The 23,194-nt window shown below is 25.0% G+C and overlaps 1 protein-coding gene across 1 annotated transcript in view; it reads right to left on the bottom strand.

Moving 5' to 3' along the window:
- LOC135927622 (metabotropic glutamate receptor 2-like) overlaps positions 1-23,194 on the bottom strand; it is a 42,877-nt gene that overhangs the window by 12,843 nt on the left and 6,840 nt on the right. Inside the window, exon 2 of the mRNA XM_065463729.1 lies at positions 6,899-7,056. Coding sequence (XP_065319801.1) covers positions 6,899-7,056 — 158 coding nt within the window. The remainder of the gene's footprint in view (positions 1-6,898; positions 7,057-23,194) is intronic.

The raw sequence follows: 23,194 nt of genomic DNA on the forward strand, positions 1-23,194 counted from the left end.
TATAAAGATAATGAATAATATAAATAATTAACATATAAAAAATTTAGTTTCTGCTGTTACATTCCAAGATATAAATTAGTTACAAATTTACCAGTTATATTTTTACTTGTAACTATTCCCAATAATTAAATTTTTATTAAAATTGTAAAATTTAAAAAGTTACTTCTAATCTAAATTTTAAAAAATTCCACATTTTGATCAATAATTTTATACCAATTTTAAAATTTTATCAGATATTATATTAAGTCAAAATCTCAACGACCATAGCTAAGTATAAATTGAATTTTAAAAAAGGGAAAGAAAAGAGAAGTATAGGGATTTTAAAAAACACAATAAACAAAAAAAGAAATTCAAATAATGATTCCATCTAGTGTTGTTAAATTGCTTTTTTAAAAACGCTAACTCAATTAGTCAGAAAAATATTATCTAAGCCTCGAGTTCGTTAATAGATGTTCAACCTTCTTAAAATGAGCCTTTTAACAACACTATTTCTATCACCGTTTGAAAATGTTTATAATGTTCCCGTAAAAATACCATGTTAAAAAATTTTGGTTGATATTATCCAACCAAACTTTTAGATCGAAAAATTTAAAAATATTGGCTCTCCATAAAACCCTTATAAAATATAGAAAACAACTTTTTTCAATGACACTGTTTGTGCATTGATCAAGAAGTGTTTAAAAAAATTTGCTTAATGAATTGTAATTATACTTTTGATTATTTAGAGATGAAAAAAGTCTTAAATAAAATAAAATATATTATATTATTTATAATTTTTGAAAAATATATTCAATATTCGAAATAAATGTATATAATTGTAAAATAAATTATAAAATTTAATAAAAATTTATACTTGAATACATATTTATTTATTAAGTATATTTTTTGTATTTCATTAATCTACTGTTAAGTTTCATTTTTAAAACAATTTATGAAAAAAAGTGTAAATAAAAAGCTATTTTATAGCAGGCCGCTATTTATTTTAAAATTTAGATATCCCTACAATTCATAATTCATAAATAAGTTTAAAATGCAATACAAACTATGCAATAACTTAGGATTCATTGAAAAAAAGAAAAAAAATTGAATTTAAAAAAAAGAAGATAGATTAGAGGAGTGAAAGAAGAAAAATTTACGATATAAACAGCTCGAAAAAAATATGTGCCTTACATCGATTGCTAGAATTTTATACACATAAATATTTTTTAGCGCGGAAATATAAAAATATTTATGTTCAATTAATTTCATCGGAAGTTAGACTAATAAGATTAAATATCACTAATATATCAAATAAAAGTTTGAACTCTTCTCTATCACATATGTATGTTTTATATCAAAAGATCTTCTATTAGTATTTTTTTTAATCATTACCACGACTGACTAGAGGTAGGTAGGACTAGGGTACATAGGAATTAAAATATAACTTTTATACTAAATTTTATTATATATTTTTTTAAATTTGATGATAAATTTGAGATTTTTAGCATTTCATGTAACGTTTATAATAAAGGAATATTTTATATGACGCAATGCTTGGTCCTATGTACCCCGTTACTTGGCACAATGGGCTCTATTTTTTTTAATTGAAATAAATTAAAAAATTGAATTTATAATTAATTATATTATATTCATCCTTTAGCTACTAGTCGAGATAACTGGCATACATTTTTGTTAATATCGATAAATTTATAAGAATTTTTACGAAATCTAGTTCACTGTGATCTGGAATTTTGAAAAAGAGAATGTATATGGGTAATAGTTAAATTCTTCAATGTTATATCTATTAGTAAAAATTATTTATTTTATTCCGGAATTATGTGAAATATTCATTGTTTTTATGCATTGCATAGCATTCAACACATCCTACTATCCTAACCTGAATTAGAATTAATATATTATTAATAATGCTCCTATTCCTAACTCCCCTACCTTTGCTATTATTAAAAACACGCGGAGTAATCTTTAACTCTTTCGGAGGTGATGGATTGCCACTGTGAAATTATGGTATGGTATAGGATTTAAAGGGCAATACAATAAGCATTAGATAAAGGCCTGCAACGCGAGAGTCTTTTATTCGCCTCCCCCAAGTCTGCTCGTTAAATTTTTTTAACAATAAGGAGAACGAACTTAAATTCTTTTAAAAAAATTTTAAAAATAATATTGCATATTTTATAAGTTTTAAGTTATAAATACATTTAAATAAAATAAATAAAAAATAAAGCCAACCAATAAAATAATTTTTATATTGGGCGAGCGGACGGGTTTAACAATTTTTCTTAGATAAATGAGCGGACGATGAATTTGGAATTTAAAAAAATCATGGGTAAGGCATTCGGGTTAAAAATCGCCCATTGCATGCCTCTAATATGCACATGCTCACGATTCTTAAATCTAATGAGATAATCGATTCCATATTAAAAATGAATTTTTTTAAAAAAGTATTAATTTATATAAAAAATTGTATATATATATTACAAGATATTACTTGCTCCTTTTCCTTGATCATCTTTTTTACCCCATACCTCTCTTACCCCAAAAAGACTCATAATGTTGTTTTAACTTTGAGATAATCTTTTCTAAAAATTTGTGGTATGAATTTTCGTTGTTGTGTATAACATAAAGGGATTATCTTTCTAAAAAAATGCGTTCCCCCTAATTTATTATACAGATAACGTAAAAATCGATATGAATTCAGAATTATTTTTTAGGAGAATATATTTTAGGCAATATTTTGTTTTTGTTTCTATTACTTATGCTATTATTATTATTATATTATATATAATATTTTTATGATTTATTAAAAATATTTTATGAATATTTTAATATTTATATTTATGCATTTTATTAAGTTTTAAGTATCTTTTCAGACAAATTGAAAATTAAAATAAAATAAAAAACTTGATAGTTTTATTAAGCTTTTTATGTATTAAATTCTTCTTTTTTTTAAAAAAAAAAAATAATACTACATATTCAATTTTTATTGCAAAGTAGTGTTGTTGAAAATCCTCGATTTGGGCGCTTTTAACGGCTAAATTAAGATTATGGCCAAAATATTAAAAATTTCTTTACTCACGTTTCGGGATTTTTCATTGGTAAAAAATATTTTAAAATATGTTAAAGTATATTTCATGTTAAAACTTTTAAGTAAAAGATTGACTCTGAATCTTATAAAAAGTTTCCACTTTTGGCGCTCTGATTTCGGGTCTCAGTAGTGTTATAAATTTTTATCCTATTTTAACGTTTTAAAATTATTGGGCTCAATTAGCGGAACGTTTAGGGAATAATTTCCTTCAGTTGGCTAATTTTTTGAAATTAAATTTTTTGTTGGTTTATAATGGGATTAATATAAATATGTATAATTTCGATTTGGATTTAGTAATGAATTATTAAAATTTCTTAATGAACCTAGAATATAAACATGGAAATATTCCTTATCCATTTATCTTGTTTATGAGCTTTCCTCTTTTTAATTTGACCGTTACTCTTTTTGAAATAATATTTTATTAGCAGTTAATTTTCTCAAATTTCTATTATTTCACAAATTTATATTAAAAAATTATTTTCCTCGTTGGCGGTTTGACAAATAAAATTTATTCATTTTGGGATATAAAGAATCATGTAATATAATCCTCTTTAAATTAATTTTTTGCATCAAATTGAAAATTATTTGTCTAAATAATAAAAATAAATGATCCTTTTTTAAAAATAGATAATAAATAATAAAAAATTTCCAGCGTTTGGGAAAGACTAAAAGAAAAAAAGATTAAAAAGAGATAATTTTATATTTATAAAAATTAGCATTAAATTTCCATATTAAAAAATTAATTTTGATAGCCGAACCAAATAAGGGTCATCGATTCTTAACTTAATAAACCAACAAATAAAAAAAAAATTTCAAAGTAATGAACCAACCAATTTTGACATTCTTTATTTTTTCCTCAAAATAAAAATACAAATTTTTAAGATTTACATAAATTAAAAATTATTATTATATTTTAATTATAGATAAAAAAAAATTTTTTCCAAGAAAATTGATTAAAAAAATAATAATTATATTTCTTATAGAATAGTATAACTTCTTATAAAAATAAAAAATGGAAAGTTTTAGAGTTGATAGATTGATTATCATATTATTCAGTTTTAAATGAAACCTTAAAAAAATAATAGTTTAGATTAGATGGATTCCTTTATTCGCGATTTTTTTTTCTACGATTTTTATTCTTCTTTAGTTATACAATTCCAAATAATTTTATAAATACCTTTAAGTTTAAAAGCTAAAAAATAGTCATATAAAATGCATTATATTCGCTCTTACTCTCCAAATCTTTGGTGCTTCGATTTCACGGATTTGGTATTTCATTATTAGTTATTTGATTGACAAATATGAATTCCTTATTCGAATAAAATTATTCGTATGAATAATAATATTCTTGAATATAAAAATAAAATTATTTGGATCAAATAACGGACTGGACTAAATTATTATATTAGGGTCAAAAATTAAATTTTAAAATTAGGAACGTGAATTGATATGACTTATAAAAAATTGTCTATAACTTCCGTACTTTTTTATATTTTGGGAAATATTAAATATCGTTAGATACATATAACTAGGGAAACCGGACCGGAGCACAGTGGACAGTATTTCATAATAATTCTTTTTTAAAAAAATATATGTTAGGAAAAATTTTGAGCAGTTAAGATAGTTGACTAAATGAATTGAATGTATAAAATTAATTTTTTTTTTAGTATATATATACAGATTTTTTTAAAATTTGTTTGGATTTTTCAAATAAAAAATTCAGGGCACATTGTACCAAGTAACAGGATAAATAAAACCACACAGAGGATCATATTTATATTTTAATAAAAATTAAATATCCTTTTACTAATTAAGATTATGGGAAATACAAATACTGAATAAAATTTTGTCATCAAATAAAAATAATTATGATAAAATTTTGAATAAAAATTAATATAAATGCTAGTTGCTAAAAAAGCAGTCAATTAGCTGGCTAAAATTGCTTAAATAGCTAATAATATGGAAATAACCAAACCATAGTCATAACTAGATCTCAGAAAAATATTAATTCGTCAAATTCACTAAAACTTTTATATTTAAATTTTTTATCAATTCTATCTATTTCCACAAATATTCATCGAATTTTAATAACTATTAGGTATAAATATATTATTTTGTGTTAATATTATTCATTTAAAATAAAGGCCAATCGAATATATACATTTTTTTTCTAGATTATTAAACCATTGACACCTAACCCTGCATTCACAGACAGCCCGAATTCGCTGAGTATAATACAAAATATGATATTAATATTATAATTTTACATTATATTTCGTATACTTCACCGCGAAATCATACTAACTGTGAAAGCAGGGCAATACAATTGTGTTTTCTATTAACTATAAATAAAAAATGTACGAGTAATCATTTTTCTTGCTCTTACGTATTTTTCCCCTATGGGGGGGGGGGGGATCCGTAGACTCGAGTCAACATAAAATATCTTTCACAAATGCATCAGAGATAGTATAAAGGAGATTTTTCAATAATGCAAACAAATTGAATAATTTTTAAATTATATTTTTATAACTGGATATATTTTTGAATATTACAAAAAAAATATTTGAACCTTTGAGACAAAAATTCCGCGGGTATCTAATCTTATGTCACATGTGATAAAGAAGAGTTTAAGCTCTCATTTGTTATAATTATATGCGATAATTAATCTTATTAGTTTAACTCCAAAATAAATTAATTGCTCATAAATTATTTGTATCGTAATAAAAGCATATATTAAATAATAAAATTTAATGATTTAACTTAAGGCAAATATTCTTTGTCGAGAAGTGTATATCATAATTAATTTCTATAGGATTAAATTTCAATTCTAAGATATAGTTTTAAAATAAATAGGATAGGACTCATATGCGCCTTAGCTCACTATTCTCCGGTCTCCTCTTTATACTACAAGTGAATAGGGGAGAGCGGTGGCATATGGAAGGTGGAGTAAAAAGGCAAACGTCCCTAAATTTTTATCTTTAGGGGTTATTGTTTCAACTGTCAATATTTTTTATAGATACTAACCGTCGTACGTCCATTTAGTAATGAAAGCTCAGCCCTTTTTAACCTTTTAATATTTGGTAATTGTCTGAGACAAAAGTATTATACTCGTTTAAATTCTTGGATGTTTATAGGATATATTTCTCAATGCCTAGACTATCGAATAATTTCAGTCCTTAGTTTCTAGTCCAGAATAGTTTCAGTTTAAGCTACCTCACAACCCCTGGGTCTATACAGCAAGGGGAATTTTATAAATTTGTGAAGCAATAATTTTCCGGCAACGACTATCTAAAATATCTTAAATGGGGGTTTTGCCCTTAAAATTATCCACTGAAAACATTTTCACCAAATAAATGATCATTCTAGAAATTAAACCATTGGACGTTATTCTTCGTGATACCCAAATCGCTAATATAAATCCCAGAATGCCTGCTGAGTCTATAGCCAGACTATCTAATCATGATAATAGGCACTTCTACCACGGCGGGGTGGGGCATGATGTAAAATTGTAGAATAAATGTTGAAAGGGAGAAGATAGGGATGGATAAAATATAGGAGGTATGAATTTCTACTTTAAAAAATTTTTTAAACTTTTTTTTTTTCATTTTAAAATTAACAGATAAATATTTAATTTTTTAAAATTATTTACTAGAAGAGCAAAGTCTCAAAACCTTCAAATAAACTATAGCATTTCTAATGCACAGTATACATGTGATTCAACCTACCATAAACAGCATTTACATTTTTAAGGTGATTAAAGTCTAGAAAGGGAGTGCTACAAAAGCATTTATATAATATACATAAAATATGAATTACCTGGGGTATTTTAAATAGCCTAAGAAGATTAGCCACTTGAATCGAAGTAACACTGGAAGGGGCTCCTACAACTCCCGATATCATCTTCATTTGACTTCCTTCTGGCACTGAGCCATCGGCACATTTGTATTCCTTGTCGTCTATGCTACTTATGGAACCTGAAGCATATATAATAAATATAATTTTAAGGAATCCTCCTATAAAATATGAGGTATTCGGCTGTGAATCCTAAAATGTAGTTATATAATTAGACCCCCCCCCCCCACCCACTTCTCGACACTTTATTAACTATCCCAAAAAGTTTCTAAGAAATATTTTATAAAAAACTGCATATAAATTTTATAATCTATATTCAATTTTCTGTTTTATATGATATGTGATGTACAAAGAAAATAAATCCTTCATAACTTTATCGTTATCTGCTCGTACTGATTATTAAAAATATTATATATCATTATAATTATTAAAATTACATTACAAAAGAAATAAAATATATTCATTGAAGCCTAAATATAGAAAAATTACAAATTCGAGTCTAAAAGAATCCAGGTCCTAAATTTTTCAAATATCAACAATCTTTTTTTGATTGAGTAAATATCGAAAATCGAACAAATAATTATTGAATCCGAGCTGGGTATACAATTTTGATATATGAGAGTGTAAGGAATATCAGGCGAAATCTTATGTATATAAAAATAAGTGCTTGACTTTCATTACCCCTAAGTTACAAATACAATGTTTACTTATGATTATTATTGAAGATCAAGTTATAAATAAGCTTTCCAATCCAAAGGGTAATAAATAAAAATCGTTGAAAATTTTCACAAATTCAGTCATTGTGTATAAGAGATCTGCCGCGGGCCGGGTCGATCAACTAGTACATAAAGAATTTTGGGCCTGACTATGTAATTTATACACAAAAAATCAGGAGGGCATTAAATTCTGATTAATATTTTGAATTTCAAGCTAAAATTTTAATTTTGATTAATAATATTTGAAAATAAATTACAATATACTTATTTTTGTATTTTAAGAGCTGTCTAACAAAAATATTAAATATAAAAATAAATAATATAGCAAATTCACAAAAAATTAAACTAGTAATTTATTATATGATCCAATTGCAAATACACAATACAAATCGTTGTTGTCGAAAGAAATAGATAGCCATAGAGGAAAAATATAAGAGCCATTATTGACATTTGGGAAAAATTAAATATAGAGATTAAAAATTTAATGGCATGGAAATTCGTCCATAAAAAATTTTTTTTAACGGGCCAGGTAGTACTGGGCAATTTGTGCAAAAATAGATCTCTGCCGTGAATATACCTTATCAGGGTATTGTGATCTTATTAACTATTTATAAATAAAAAGATTCAAAATGATCAGAATAATGTATTTAAAAAGAGAATTAGGTGAGAGGAGGGGACATAATGAACTGTCTCTCAGGATGCCGCCTATCCCCCAAAATGAATAAAATAGGTAATTGAAAAAACAATTTTAAAAAATAATCAACATAATTTAAATTATTCAGGAAGGAATTTAAAACTAACTAATATAGTATAAAATTAATATTATTCAAAATAAGTGTAATCTAGCCAAGGGCCAAAAAAAGCGGAAAAGTATTTCAACCTTCTGTGAAAATCATGTCTATGCCCATGTCTAAATGACGTTCTAATCGAAATATAAATTCTATAAACCTTCAAATTAAATATCTATGATCTTTAGAAAAGAAAAAAAAGGTAAATTGAAATTTAAAAAAAAAATAAGGACAGGAAATCAAATATACAGTTTTCCATTTTAGACATTAAACAATATAAAAATTTGATAAAATTTAAATAAAATTTATTATCACAATAAAATTTTAGTTTATAGTTTTATTTTTTTTTTCAGCAATAATAAAGTAATTTTTTTTTAATATAAATTTATAACATTAAAAAAAACTTAATATACACTCATTTCACTAATGGACATTTAAACTTTGATAATAGCTAAAAGTATAAAGCTATATTAATATAACTTAGATTTGTATAAAAATAATTTCAACATTTTTCGCAAATCTGAAATATTAAATATTTTAATGACATCGAAAGAGGTTATTTATATGTGTAATTATCAAAAAATAATATCAATAAAAAAACCGATCAAATAAATTCATTTTATTATAGACATTATTATCACCTAATGAAATTTTATACTGCTTTTCTTTTCCTCTGTTTTCTTTTAGTTTAATTTAATTTATGTGAATTCTTTTGAAAGAAAATAAGGGAAATATAAAGAAGAAAGAAATAACAAGTAGATGTTTAACCCTGAACGCAACCTCGAAGCACTGAACTCGATAGATAGTTTTTTGGAGTACCAAAAAATAATCTGATTTATCCCTGAGCCCCTTTTAATTGATAAGATATTACATAAATTCAGTGATATATTTTATTGACGGAGTTTTTTAAAAAAAATAAATTCTTAAAATTTAAATCATTTGTAGAGCGCGTTTTTTCTTCAATTTTGAAGAACCTGATTTTTCCGAAATCATATCCCGGCATAATATATTTAATGCCTCGCTTATTCCAGATATCAGACAACTTTCGCCATGAGTATTAGTGCATTTCTTTTATTTATATGAAAAAAAATCTAACAAAAAAATGAATATAAATTTAAGTGTAATTTCAAAAATTCACGAGAAAATTGTCTAAAATCCAAAATTTTTCTAAAAAATTGCACGTTACAAATGATATGTTATAAAAATTTCTAAAAAGTCGGTTGAGTATTGTAGTGTTTTATATCTATTTCTCAAAAAATTTCAGGAACAATGCAAGTAAAGGATTGTTAGTCGAAATTATATTTTAATATTTTTATTGTTAATTTGGAAGAATACACTACTGAATAATTGATTTATCGAAAGAAATGTATTTTACAGAAATGCGGATATACATTACTCGACAGATTGTATATTAATTCTCTGCAAAAGCGTAACCATAAAAATTTACTATTTACACTGCATTCACAGTTAGCGAGAATTCGTGGGGAAGTATACAAAATATGACCGATTATGTATATTTAGACACTTTAAAATTTTTATTTTATTTTATTATATATCCAATAATATTAACAAAAAGAAGATAATGATTTTTTAACTGTGAATGCATATAAATGATCAGTCTATAAATTTAACATAGATAATAATTATGCTTTATAAAACAAATATTTAATTAAAATAATGAGTCAAGTCTTAAATTATCATTTCAAAATTTTTTTAGAAAGATTTATTAATATTTTATAATAATTTGAATCATTTTTTTCTAAAAATCATTAAATAAAATTACCTTTATATTTTATTTAGTTATAATTTTCTGGCCGCAAAAGTGCCACTTCTATCTCATGAAATTGTTAAATAAAATTTTTTATTCGTGTTTTTGACTGGATCAATTTTTGGATAGTAGACCAGTAATAAAAATATCAATTAACAACTATTCACATATGTTTGTAATACTAATCCACTACCCGAGCGCAAACTTTTAATTCGGTTCCACAAAATTGTTTAAAATTTGTAATTTTCTTTAGTGGATATTATTAATATCTAACTAATCCTAAAGGTTTTGTAATACTGGCTCTACACCTAAATATTTTTATTCTGTCTAAACCTAAATTGCTTAAAAATTTCAAATTTTTCCCCTCGTTGAGTAAATAAAACTTAAACTATCAATTCAAACAATATACCTAAAAGTTTTGTAATATTGGTAACTAACTAGAACTTTTATCTGATCAAAACCAAAATTGTCTAAAAAATATTAAATTTTACAGGCGGTATTATCGCCCTTTAGGCGAAGAAAAATAAAATAGTTATTTTTTTAAATTTATTTTTAACTGTTAACCACTAAATAAACTGAGTTTAAAAGCAGCTCACTTTCCCAATCGTTTGGAATAATCAAACATGTCTCTTAAAAATGGTAATCAAAATATAGTAATTTGTGCTAAACGACAATGAAATTTTATAAAAATGTAATAAAACCCATTTTAAATATATTAACAGATAGATAAGGAGTCCAAATCATGCCCTGGCATTATCTGCTATATATCATTATAGCTATGAATATAGATTAACTTCATAAAACACAGTTCTTCTTAGATTCGAACCCAGGTCGAAGTTTATTGTGATTCCCAAATCAGTGTTCATAGCCACAGACGGCGCTCGAAAAAAAAGATTTTATTTGTATATGAAGACACTTTGCGCTATAATTTAAAATTTTTATAAAAACAGATAGAAAATCAAAAACGTTCGGTGCTATACATCATAACCCATTTTTTATCCTTAAAGTAACATCAATAAATAATTTTTTGCTAATAACATAATTTCCATAACCCAGAGACCTCAAAATTAAAAACTTTATAAAAGAGGCCAGGGAGTTATTCTTTTATATTAGGTAAAAAATTCAATTTAAAATTTTAGATGTAATTATGGTTCCTTTTTGGAAACATTATTAATCATTTTTCTTAATTAATTCTGTAGTTTATAAATAAATTATTTATATTTTGAAATATTTCATGGTTAATCAAATTCATTATTATAAGATAGTATCGTTCTGAATTTATTTTTAAAATAATAAACTAAGAACCATTATTTTAATATACATGGACCGTTAATACTAATTTCTAAAGAGTGGATTTTTAGTTTACGTATCTTTTACCCGGTATTATTTTTCCTTATTAACATAATATAATATTTTAAATTTGGGTAATGATGCATGGTGACTAATGTTTGAGACCCGAGTTGGATTCCAGGTTGGGATAGGATACCGGGGGGTAATAATAGATATAACAGGGCATAATTTGGATTAAATATCCATCCATTAATATATATCAAAAATTGGGCATTCAAATAAAAGCGGCGGTGTAAAAGTTTTGAATAATTCATTAATTTTTTAAAAATAATATAGAATATAGATCTTATTAATAAAGCAAAAATCGAACCAAAAATACTAATTGAATTAAATATAGTTTATTCATTTTTAAAAATGATTTATTTATTGAATTTTTAAAATAAATAATAAAAATAAACTGCTTTAAAATGATTCTCCTTAGGTTAGGTATTATTCTTAAGACGAATAAGGAAAAAAGGCATAAATTTTAATATATATTTTAATTTTTTATCTTATTTACAAGAAATGAGTTTGAGAAAAAAATAAAATATGGATGGACATTGGACAATGAGTTCATAAATATTCATTAAAAAAATATATAAATATAAAAATTACAAAAATTTATATTTGTATAAAAAAATTTTTTAGGTTTTTTTTAAAAATAATAAATATAAATAAGTGTTTCTTGTAATATAGAATTGGTTTCGAAAGAAATTATATAAAATTGCATAATTTATAAAATAAAATACTATATATAGTAATATAATATTACTATATATTTATTAATAATTTATTAAAAAGTATTATATACCATAAAATTGTTTCTATTCATATTACGAATAGAATTTTAAGAACCGATTAAAGAAAAAAGGGTTCGAAGAATTAATGGGTTTTTTTGGAAATTTGAAAATGTTTCATTAAAAAGCGGAATGAAGGAAAATAATAATCTTGTGCAAGGTGGTAAAGCACTGGTCGTAAAAGTTACTTTAAAAAGTAACACAATCTTTTGTATTAAAAAGAAAAGGAGTTTCATTTAATGACGCCCCCCCCCCCTCAACCATTACTTAAGTTACAGAACTACCTCTGTCACTTCGCTAAATTTTGTAAGTGCCTTTTTTCAAAATAATTTTGCAGAGATGATTCAGAGGTCCTATATTGTCACCTAAAACCTTAAATCTTAATTATTATTAGAAGCATCCTCCTGAGTAGGAGTTCCTGCATAGGGGAATTTTGTGTTTACAACATATTTAACTAATTAATTTTAATTGTCTCCTTCTTTTGTTACTGCAATTAACTAAACATACAAAATTCGAAAGTGATAAACAAGTAATCACTTTCATTTTTGTCGAACATAGGCCATTATTTTATATAACCACATTTTCCCGCACATTAATATTTTTGTGTAGTTAAGGTGTTACGCCAATTCTAAGATATCAGATTGGTTAATAAAAAAACACAACGTTCCTGCCAGATGTTATAATTGATTTAAAAAAACTTATAAAAGGACGAGATTGTTTGTGATAGGGCTCTTTTTCTTTCCCTTATTTTACGTAGACTTTAATGATTTTAATTATAATTATTATTTAATCTTTTACATTTATTTGTACGTTGGATTAAATTTGTACATGTTTACTATAGCATATTAGCGTGCTACATTTTGTCTTACATTCTAAAATAAAGAATAGACTCAAATTGACATGTCCAACACTGTATACATTTTTATTTAGGTCATCTACATCACCAGTCCTTAAGGCTCATCTAAAAATAAATGATAGTCCTTATTGACACGTTGAACGCTGTGTGATCCTTAATGGTCAAAGCTATTTCGCATAATCTTAACTCACCGCTAGCCGGCGCACCAAATCTTATGACTATCCTCGTCATCCCTTACCCTAAATAATTCAATGGCTTCAAATATAACAGGGATTCCCTCTCCCTCCCCAAATTTTTTTTTGCCTATATTTCAATAATAAAATATTTTTATAAAAACAGCTTAATAATAATAATTATAAATATGTATTTCATCAATTTTCTTAATAAAATAGATCAAGATCCATCTCCCTGAAACAATTTAAAAAAAGTCACTTACGAAGTTTTGAATAATCGCTCAACTCAAGGAGATTAAAAAATTTTAATTGGAAGAAATATGTTTATAATTGAACAAGTATCTGAATAATTGGAAGAAATATGTTTATAATTGAACAAGTATCTGAAGTAAGAAGTAGGATTAAAGGTTAGGACATTTAATAGTTAGAGATATATGGGTTAGAGTTTAGATTGGTCTTAATAAAATTTAATACAGGTCATATGAGTATAAATAGATGAATATAAATTTAAGGCAGTTTCCTTGAGTTGGACCATAGTCGAGGTTTTGCAGTATTCCGACGAAAGGTTAATAAAATTTTAAAAGATTTTTATTCTTTGATGTAATAAATATAAACCATCTAATATAATCGGCAATGAATTTAGAATTACATTTTTTTTTAAATAAAATTTATATAATGGGGGACATGAAAAGTAAATATTTTCCAGTTTTAAATCACATGGTTTGTTATTTCCAAATCGCTGATACGCTTTAGATAGAACGCCGCATTAGAGTTTAAATTATTATTTTAAGTAATATTCAATGATAAAGAGATTGTTTTTTTTAGAATAATTTTTAGAAAAATATAGTGTATTGATTATAACAAATATGTATGAAAAGCGTCTGGTTACAAAAAAAGGTCAAATTCTCTTAATCTCAATTTCAATTTTAATAAAAAAAATAGAATCATGCTTTATAGGGTAATGTAAAATGTAAACAAATTATTTTATTAATAACTAAGATTTTAAATAATGTTGTTAGCCACGAGTTTCGTCAAATAGAGGTCCAAATTATTGTGACTAAAATCATCTGGTCGTTTTTAAAAATTGATCCGAATCGGGGTTTTTAACGACCCTAGGGGTGGCGTATGGCCAAATATTTTAGCAACGAAAAGATTAAATTGCTTTTTTTAAAAAAATATATAAATTAATCTTCGTAGAATTTCTTCCATTAATTTTATTATATATATATTTTGTCAAATATATAGGAAATTGGTATTTTTATTACATATTGACACTTTTCTCCACTTTGTTTATTTTTCAGTTATAAAAAAAATGGTTTAAAACGAAATTAGCTCATTAATTATTCTTATTCATTAAGGAAAGGAAATCACCAGCATAATCAATATAGATCTTCTTAGTGCAGCTTCAAGTCAAATGACTAAAAATTGCAGAATTATATAAATACAACACAAAAATTGTATAAAATAAACAAAGTTTGAAAAATACATATTTTTTATAAATTTTTTTTTAAAGAGACGTGTTAGAAGTCAAAATTTTAGGTTCGACTGGAATTAAATTTACATTTGTACCTCGACGCCAATGTTATTGAGGGAAGTAGTTTATTTTAGCAAATTTTGGTCTATTTTTCATACCCATTTTTTATCTTTAAGATTTTTTTTTTTTAAATTTATCTGGAAGAAATTTTAGGTGTTTTTTGATAAAAAAAAATCTCATATAGAATTTCAAGAGTTTATAATTGACAATATGTAAAGTTAGTTGTATAACGAATAAAATATTATCTATCTATTATATATTTTTTTGAAATTTTAAAGAAACATCAAAAATATTCTTCTTATCGTCCCATAACACTTCTTTCCTTTTTTTAAAAACTGTAATACAATAATTTAAATTTAAAAAAGAGTTTATTATATAAATTTTTAAAATTACTTGCTGTTATTGTTTTATAATCTAGTAAAAAAAAATATCAAACTCCGCTGATTTAATTTAAAAAAAATGAGAGAAATAAAAATTTTAAAACAGGAAATTCAAATAAAAATCTGATGATTGTGAATTAATAGCTCGGCTTAGGTTGGAATATATTAATTTATTATATATAGATCGGGCTCAGATTCATCAATATTCACTCTTTTGTTTTGGTCAGAATAATGTTTTGTTTATTAAAATATATAAGATCATATAAGAGATAGTATAGAGTGGGGTTATAATAAGCCAGAGGTAATAGAGAGTCCAAGCCTTTTTTTTCCTCCTAATATATAGTGTATATGCGACAAAATAATTTATCTTTTTCAGTGAGTAATAATAATTTTTTTCTTTTAAATATATTATATTAAATACAAACATAATTATCCAAAATTTACATATTATATAAATAAAATATAGCGATCAAATACAAAATTTATTTTCATAAAACACCATTTTCTTTCATATTATAGGGGAAACCGGGGCTATTCATCATGTGGGGTAAAAAAAACAAACGCCTATAAATTTTCATCTGTACGGCTAATTGTTTCAAATTTTGTGAAAATATATATTTCTATACTTACTATTGTTCATTCAATGGGAGTTTCTTATTCAAAAAATATTGATCGGAACAATATTTTAGCCCTTTTTCAACGACTTTTCTTTTAAGTATTATTTGTCTTGAGAAAAATAAAAATACTTTTTTAAATTTTATGAAATTTATATGCCATATTGTCCAATAGCTAGGCTACGAATTAAATTTAGTCTGAAGTTTCTAGCTCATTTAGAAAGGTTTTTATAGCTATTTTTGCTAACTCACTACACTGGGGCTAAGCGTCAGGGTGTACAATGGAAAATAAAAGAGCATTGAATATTGCATAAGAAAAAATTATTAAAATCTTAAAACGATAAAATAAAATATTGAATGTGTAATGGGCAGCAAAAGTTATAACCATAATAAAAGCGGGAAGACTGGATGAAGTGTGTAGCCAAATGTCCCGAATGGGCCCATTCAAGTTGGGCTAGGAATGATCCATTATGTGTGCCCCTATTGTGAAAATTCATTTTTTTTAAAGAAAAATATTCATCATTAGTAAATAATATGTGTTTAATATAACAATAAAAAGTAAAAAATTTGTGTTTTGTGCGTTGAATTTTATATTTGCCATCTTACCCCAAGGGTCTTGTCATCTTACCCAGGGTCATAGATAAATATCAAATTTTTTTACTTAATTATAAATAGAATCACAGTATAAAAGATAAAAGCCCCGTGTTTTTTTTATTTTATAGACTAACGATGTGTACACTTCTTTATTCTCTAAAATAAAACTAAAATTTTATCATAAAAGAGCAAAACATCTGCCGTATTGGCCCGGTCTCCCCTAATCCATGTGTAAGTATGGGAACACTTTATTTTCAGAAACGCTTTGCGTTTATTCAAATATCAATGAAGAATTCGAGGATTATTTTAAAATATACTTTTACACGATATTTATAACTTTTGATCTATGGTAAGACCAAAATAAAACTGGAAAACTTTCTCTGTAAATCTTCTTTTTCAAAAATAGAGTTTTCCTTAAAATTCTAACTAAACCATTAATACCTATAATTAAGACATATAAAATGAAAAATCCTTATGTAGAACAAAAAATTATTTTAGATAGGGTATTTGAAAAGTGTAGCTCAACTAACCCCGGTCCTTCCTAGCTATAGCAAACAGCTAGGTTTAACAAGTTAAAAAATTAGTGCGCATAGGTAGGCATGGGGGAGGTAAGTGGTCCCTGACAAAATTTATAAGTGATTTTTATATATATTATTTTCTAAGGATTTTTATGTAATTTGAAATTTCTCCACCATCTGAAAAATTAAATTTGAAGATTTTTCCTTATTATTTTTTAAGTTTTTGTAATTTTCGAAAGGTCAAATTTTTATTGCATCCCTCGAATCACGATATTATTTTGCAGTCTCATCAAATGTTAGAAATTTCATGGGAAGAATTTTGTAAAAGTATATTAGAAAATTTTCAGTAAATGTGAAAAAAGAGAAAATAAACAGTACCAATCTTCTAATTTTAATAAAATTAGTATTTCAAAAGATAATAGAAGATACCATGAATAATTTCCAAAATATGCCTGTTTTAGATAAGCAATTCTTTATGTCAGAATATATATTCAGATAAATAAATTAAACATCCCCTAAATGAAAATATTCAAGCCTAACTCTTTCGGATATTCGTGTTCACTGATTTTAAAAATGTATGAAATAAATAAACACTATAAATGGCTGATGTTATAATATAAATGTGGCTTAAATTAAACGACTTTTAATCTGCAGATGCATTGTTGGAATGAGAGGGGGGATCGTGAGAACTAGCTGATAGCCTCATTAAACTATGGGGATACCCTAGTATGGGGTATTAGCTGCAATGACTTAAGGGATTTAGATTATGATCCTCTGAGATATGTGATATAAGCGGGTAAATTATTAGGGTTAAATTATTATATAAAAAATTTTTTTTTAATCCTTTGAGTAACAATTTTATTTTTTTAAAATATAATTTCTTTATTATACATTTTAATTCAATGATAAAAATTAAATTTCACTTTTAACATGAGGTGATCGGATTTAGAAATAAAATAAATATTGATAAAAATATGGTAAAATTTATCAATAAAACTAAAAATTAAAATTTTATTTTCAGATGTTTAAGTTAGAGTTAGAGAAATTAAAAATATGGAATGATGATAGTTTATTGATAAAATTATTAATGTTGTTTATATGTAATAAATTTAAAATGAAATATATAAAATGTTTCAATGTATTAAAAAAAATATAAGAAATTTTTTAACTTTTATATTAGACCATTGTTTTAGCTCATATTTAATATGTTGGAGAGGAGGGGGGCGGGGCTCTTTTTTCTCTTCATTTTCCCATTTCCTTCTCTTCCTTTCTTTTTCTTTTGCGCCTTAGTGCTCTCAATTTGGGCAGGTTCTTGACCAACACTAAGATAAGAAGATAAAGAAATAAATAGTGATGGAGAGATGCGAATGAATTACCATAATATTAGAATATATTGTATTCCTTAGTTGGCTCAAGTTTTGAGGCTAAGCTGAAAATCTACTTAAGCTTCGAGGGACAAGTTATTTTCCTTCCTTCCTTCCTTCCTTCCTTCCTTCCTAAGACTACTACATAGGAAGAATTTATTTCTTTTTGCATTATATTACGTAGTCATCTTATTATATTAAAAGCATAACCAATTAGTTATACAAATTTTAAAAAAATCATCTTTGCCTTAAAAAAACTTTTGTTTTGTAAAAATATTTGTATTTGATATTTAATGAAAAATTGGAATGATTAATGGAATTTTATTGATCAGGTATATATTGTTAAAATATTTATTATATTTTTAAAAATATGCTTATTTTTAAAATTTAGTAAAAATAATTCTATTTTCGCTTTTCTTATTCGTTTAAAAAATATTTTAATAGCCAGTAAGGAATGTTGGCGACAACCAAATTCAATGTCAAGGGAGATTAAGCCACATTTAGGCAAAATCCAAGACATTTAAAGTAGTATTTTAACAAATTTACAATACTTTTAAGATAGAGAATAAAAACTAAGACATATTTACTTATAGGCAAACAATATTTAAGAGGTCCATTTTTGATTTTAATTTTATCAAATATTAAAAAATATTATATTTTCTAGCTTTCTTAATTACATACAATTCAAAGAAACTGCTATAGTATACCGCTTAAAATTATTTTAGGATAATAGATATAGTTAATCGCTGGGATAATATTCATACTTTATTTAATTGCTCTCTGTTTTAAAAAAATTATATCTTTAATTATCCTCATAAATACAATGGATTTATATTTAATAGTTTCTTAAAATTCAATTTTGGCCCACGATTATGGCTCTCACAATTAAAATGTTTAAATTCGGTCAAAGAATATAAATGAAAACAAAAGCATAAATCTTGACTCGATTATAAAATAAAACAAATAAAAATTTATAAAATAATCAATATAAATACAAATATCATGTCTTAAAATATCCTAAAAAGTTATAGGTTGAACAAAATAATATTTAAAAAATATGTATTAGTTTCCTTCAAATATTAAATTTCAGGATATCCGGGCACTTCCCCAAGTTATCTTCTACCCTTAAGAAAAAATTAATTTGCTCCCTTACAATCCAAAAAAGATGTATATCATTTATTAAAATAAATATATATAATAACTATTTATAAATTAATTTTCTATCTTTTTTGTCAATTGCCTCCAAATTTAGGTATACAAGACTTTGTTTTGATTGGATAACATCGAACCAGTCAATTTCGTTTATTGTTAACCTCAAATTGACTATCTCTTTGCGCCATATTTAAGCATTCCTAAAGCTATTGTCTATTTGAGAAAATATTGTATTTTTCGATCATAAATAAATTTAATACAGTTTGTGGTCTACTGTTTAGTTCAATATGTCTCCAAAGTAATTTTGGCTCTTAAAAAAGGTATAACAAAATCTTTACAATATTTGAGCAAAGTGGACCCACCCAGCCAAGGAAATAATGCTTTATAAGAAATAAAAGTTGTAAAAGTTAAAAAAATGTTTCAACTTATTTTAGTGTTGTGGAGGGGAAATTTATTTTCATAAGTCGCCTATTTTTTCTTAGTTAGTATATTAATTTGTTATCTGCTCGTATACCAACAATTAAAAGCTGACCGTCATTGGCAGGTATTGTTTATATCGCCAAATTACTCTTCCCTAAAGTTTTTCAAATAGTCTAAAAGGACTTAAATTTGGGGACTACAACTGTTCACCTGTAGAATGATTTGTATTTAATTTGCAAAAATATAAGACAACAGATGACTTTATATTACAAATATTCTTCGCAAGAGTGTACACCAACTCTCGTTTGAAGGTCATCTGAATCTTTTGAATTCATATTTGCATGGTAGAATTCTGCAAATTGGTATGGAATTCATTGAATTGAAGCGTCATAAACGATTCGCATCGAATGTCACAAAATTTACTTAGGACATTACACCTAATCATAGATGCCGAAAACGAAAAACTAAATAGAGAAAAATATTTATAATAATTTACATTTATTACATTTTTCTTTTATTCATTCCATAAAATTTAATAATTTATTTTTATTCTCGATTTTGCTGACCCCTTTTTCTTTTTATTATTTTTTATTTTGCCCCCCCCCCCCAAGCAATGTTCACCTAACAATGGTAAGCCATAGGGGTGACCTTGAGGAGATCAGGAATAAAATTTTGACCTGGGCACAACTAAGGTGGGCAAAAGATTTTTTTGGATATATATAGCCTACTAACAAAGTTGTTATTAGTAAAGAGGCCCATTTGAGTCAATAAGAAATAAAAATAAACTTTATTCTATAACAGGTGAGAATACTGTTTTAAGCTTTTAACTGATTTGATTTTTATTGAAGTAAGGCGAGGTATACAAAGATATATGCCAAACAGACCTAGACTCTAAAACTAGATTATTAATAAGTTCTAGTATTAATCTCAAAAATTAATTTAAACTAAGTTTTTTTATGTCATAAAATAAAATTTCTTATAATATAAACCAGATGCTGTTTTTTTTTTCAAACCACTCTCCCTTAAAAATTGATCAAAATGGAGTTAATAAGAAGTTAAAAAAAAAATTAGGTTGATCATTTTATATAAATTTTCTTAATGGTGTTTATAAAATGTTATATTTTCAATTTAAACAAAATTTTCTCAATTATTATGTAAATATAATGGTCTAAGTTAATTTGATTCCTATTGACAATTACTAATAATTATATACATATATTCATAATCCGATAGAGCAAATATCAAATTTGGTGGAGTATCTGGAAGACAGCTGGGGAAATAGCCAATTGAATTTGAGCCCTCCTAAATTGGAAAATAACTTTGTTGTATGCTTAATAAAATAAAAGCTAAAGGCCAGAGATGTAACCCTGGAAAATATTTTTGTAAGGGAAGGTTGGGATAATATTTTGAGGATTTTGTAAAAATATTTAAAAAATATAAAACTTTAACTAAAATGATAGATCAATATTTAAATGGTAATTGTTAACATGTAATGGTAAATATACATCTGAATATGTCTAACCGAAGCCATGTGACGCAATGGAACAAGTAAAATTAATCTTATAACATGCGAGAATAATAATTTTATTAAAAATTTATTAAACACATGTAAAAATGAAAATTAAAGTAAAATTTAGTGATGATGATAACAAATAATTCTTAAATATATATCAAGTATTTATAGAGCCTGGCCACAAAAGCAACATCTACAATATTAATGCGGTTTTCTCTAATATTATTTGGTTCTATGTTAAATTAAAATAGAAAATTGGCAAAATACCAATGAAAAATATAAATATTGTTACGTGTCCTAATGTTCAATTAATATTAATAATATTCTCCTGTTTTGTTATGAAATAAAATACAGGTACAGTGTTGTTAAACGCTACTTTTAAAAGTAGCGCGCTATTAGCTACTTTTTACGCTATTTTGATTTTTTTTAAAAATATTTTTTACATAACTTTATTTCCACAAATAAAATATTGGTATAAAAACATGACTATAATTTGTTACATATATATATATATATAATTTATTCAATATTGCACTTTAATAATAATAACATTTCAATACTGTCATCCCCAAGTCTAGAGCAACGATCAGAAAGTATAAGCTTTGCTATACTAAATAATATGTTCAGCACTAGCACTTGAGGGCACGCAGTATTAAATTTAATAAACACACTTTTTATATGAAAAAAATCATCAAAGATATTTAAATGAGTATTTTTAGATTTAAAAAAAGCACCTAGAGGTTCAATAATATTATTATTATTTCAAAAAAATCGTCTATGGAAGGGCGCGGTTTCGATCTAGCTATAGTATTAGTATCGTGGTTAGGGCATGACATTTTTTAACGTTACCATCAGCCTATCAAGTTGCCCTTTAGATTCAGTCAAATTAATGTATGGCCAATTTAACTTGAAACTAGGATGAACGATACCAGCTATTACATTATCATCATCATACAGATCTGGAAATCTAATTTATATAAAGCGATTGTATTAATTATAAAATAAGAAGAATACCTTTTTAATTTTCAAAATTTAAATTTATCTGAGATTTAAATTCATTTATAAAAAAAATATTAAAATAGCATTAAATTATGGTAAATAAAGATTTTAAAAATATAATTATTATACACAAGGTAATTAATAATATATTAATTTTGAATTTTATATTAATAATATATATTAATATTATAGATTGTGTTGTAAATTAAGCCAATTTAAATTATGGCTAATCAAGCAATAAATGATTCATTTTATATAATTGTATAATAGAAAATGTTTTGTCCTTTTCTCATTGCCTTTTAGCCTAGACTCTACCAGTGGTTGGCAAAATTGAAACCGATATCCAGTAGTAATTTTTTCTTCAAGATTAAAGTATTTTTTGAATTTTGGGAAAGGATAATCAATATTTTTTTTCATTTTCCAAAGAAATTTCGCTATCTTCAACAATCTCACACATTTTTAATAACTAGATTTATAATGCTAACTAGATTTATAATGTATATTTTTAAATATAAATGTAAATTTCAAAATTAAATTAAATAAAAGGATTATAATTTTAGATTTAATAAAAAATATATTTTAATAATTTTTAGATGTATTTATTATATAAAATTGAAAGTAGCGAAGTAGCGCGCTACTCCGCTACTTTCTAAATTAGTAGCGAGCTACCGCTATCGCTATTTTCTAAAAAAAATAGTCAGCTAAAGCTACCGCTACTGAAAAAAGTAGCGCGCTACTTTTAACA

This window comes from Gordionus sp. m RMFG-2023, chromosome 3 (assembly GCF_954871325.1).
Source record: "Gordionus sp. m RMFG-2023 chromosome 3, tfGorSpeb1-WG-v2, whole genome shotgun sequence".
Lineage (NCBI taxonomy): Eukaryota > Metazoa > Nematomorpha > Gordioida > Chordodea > Parachordodidae > Gordionus > Gordionus sp. m RMFG-2023.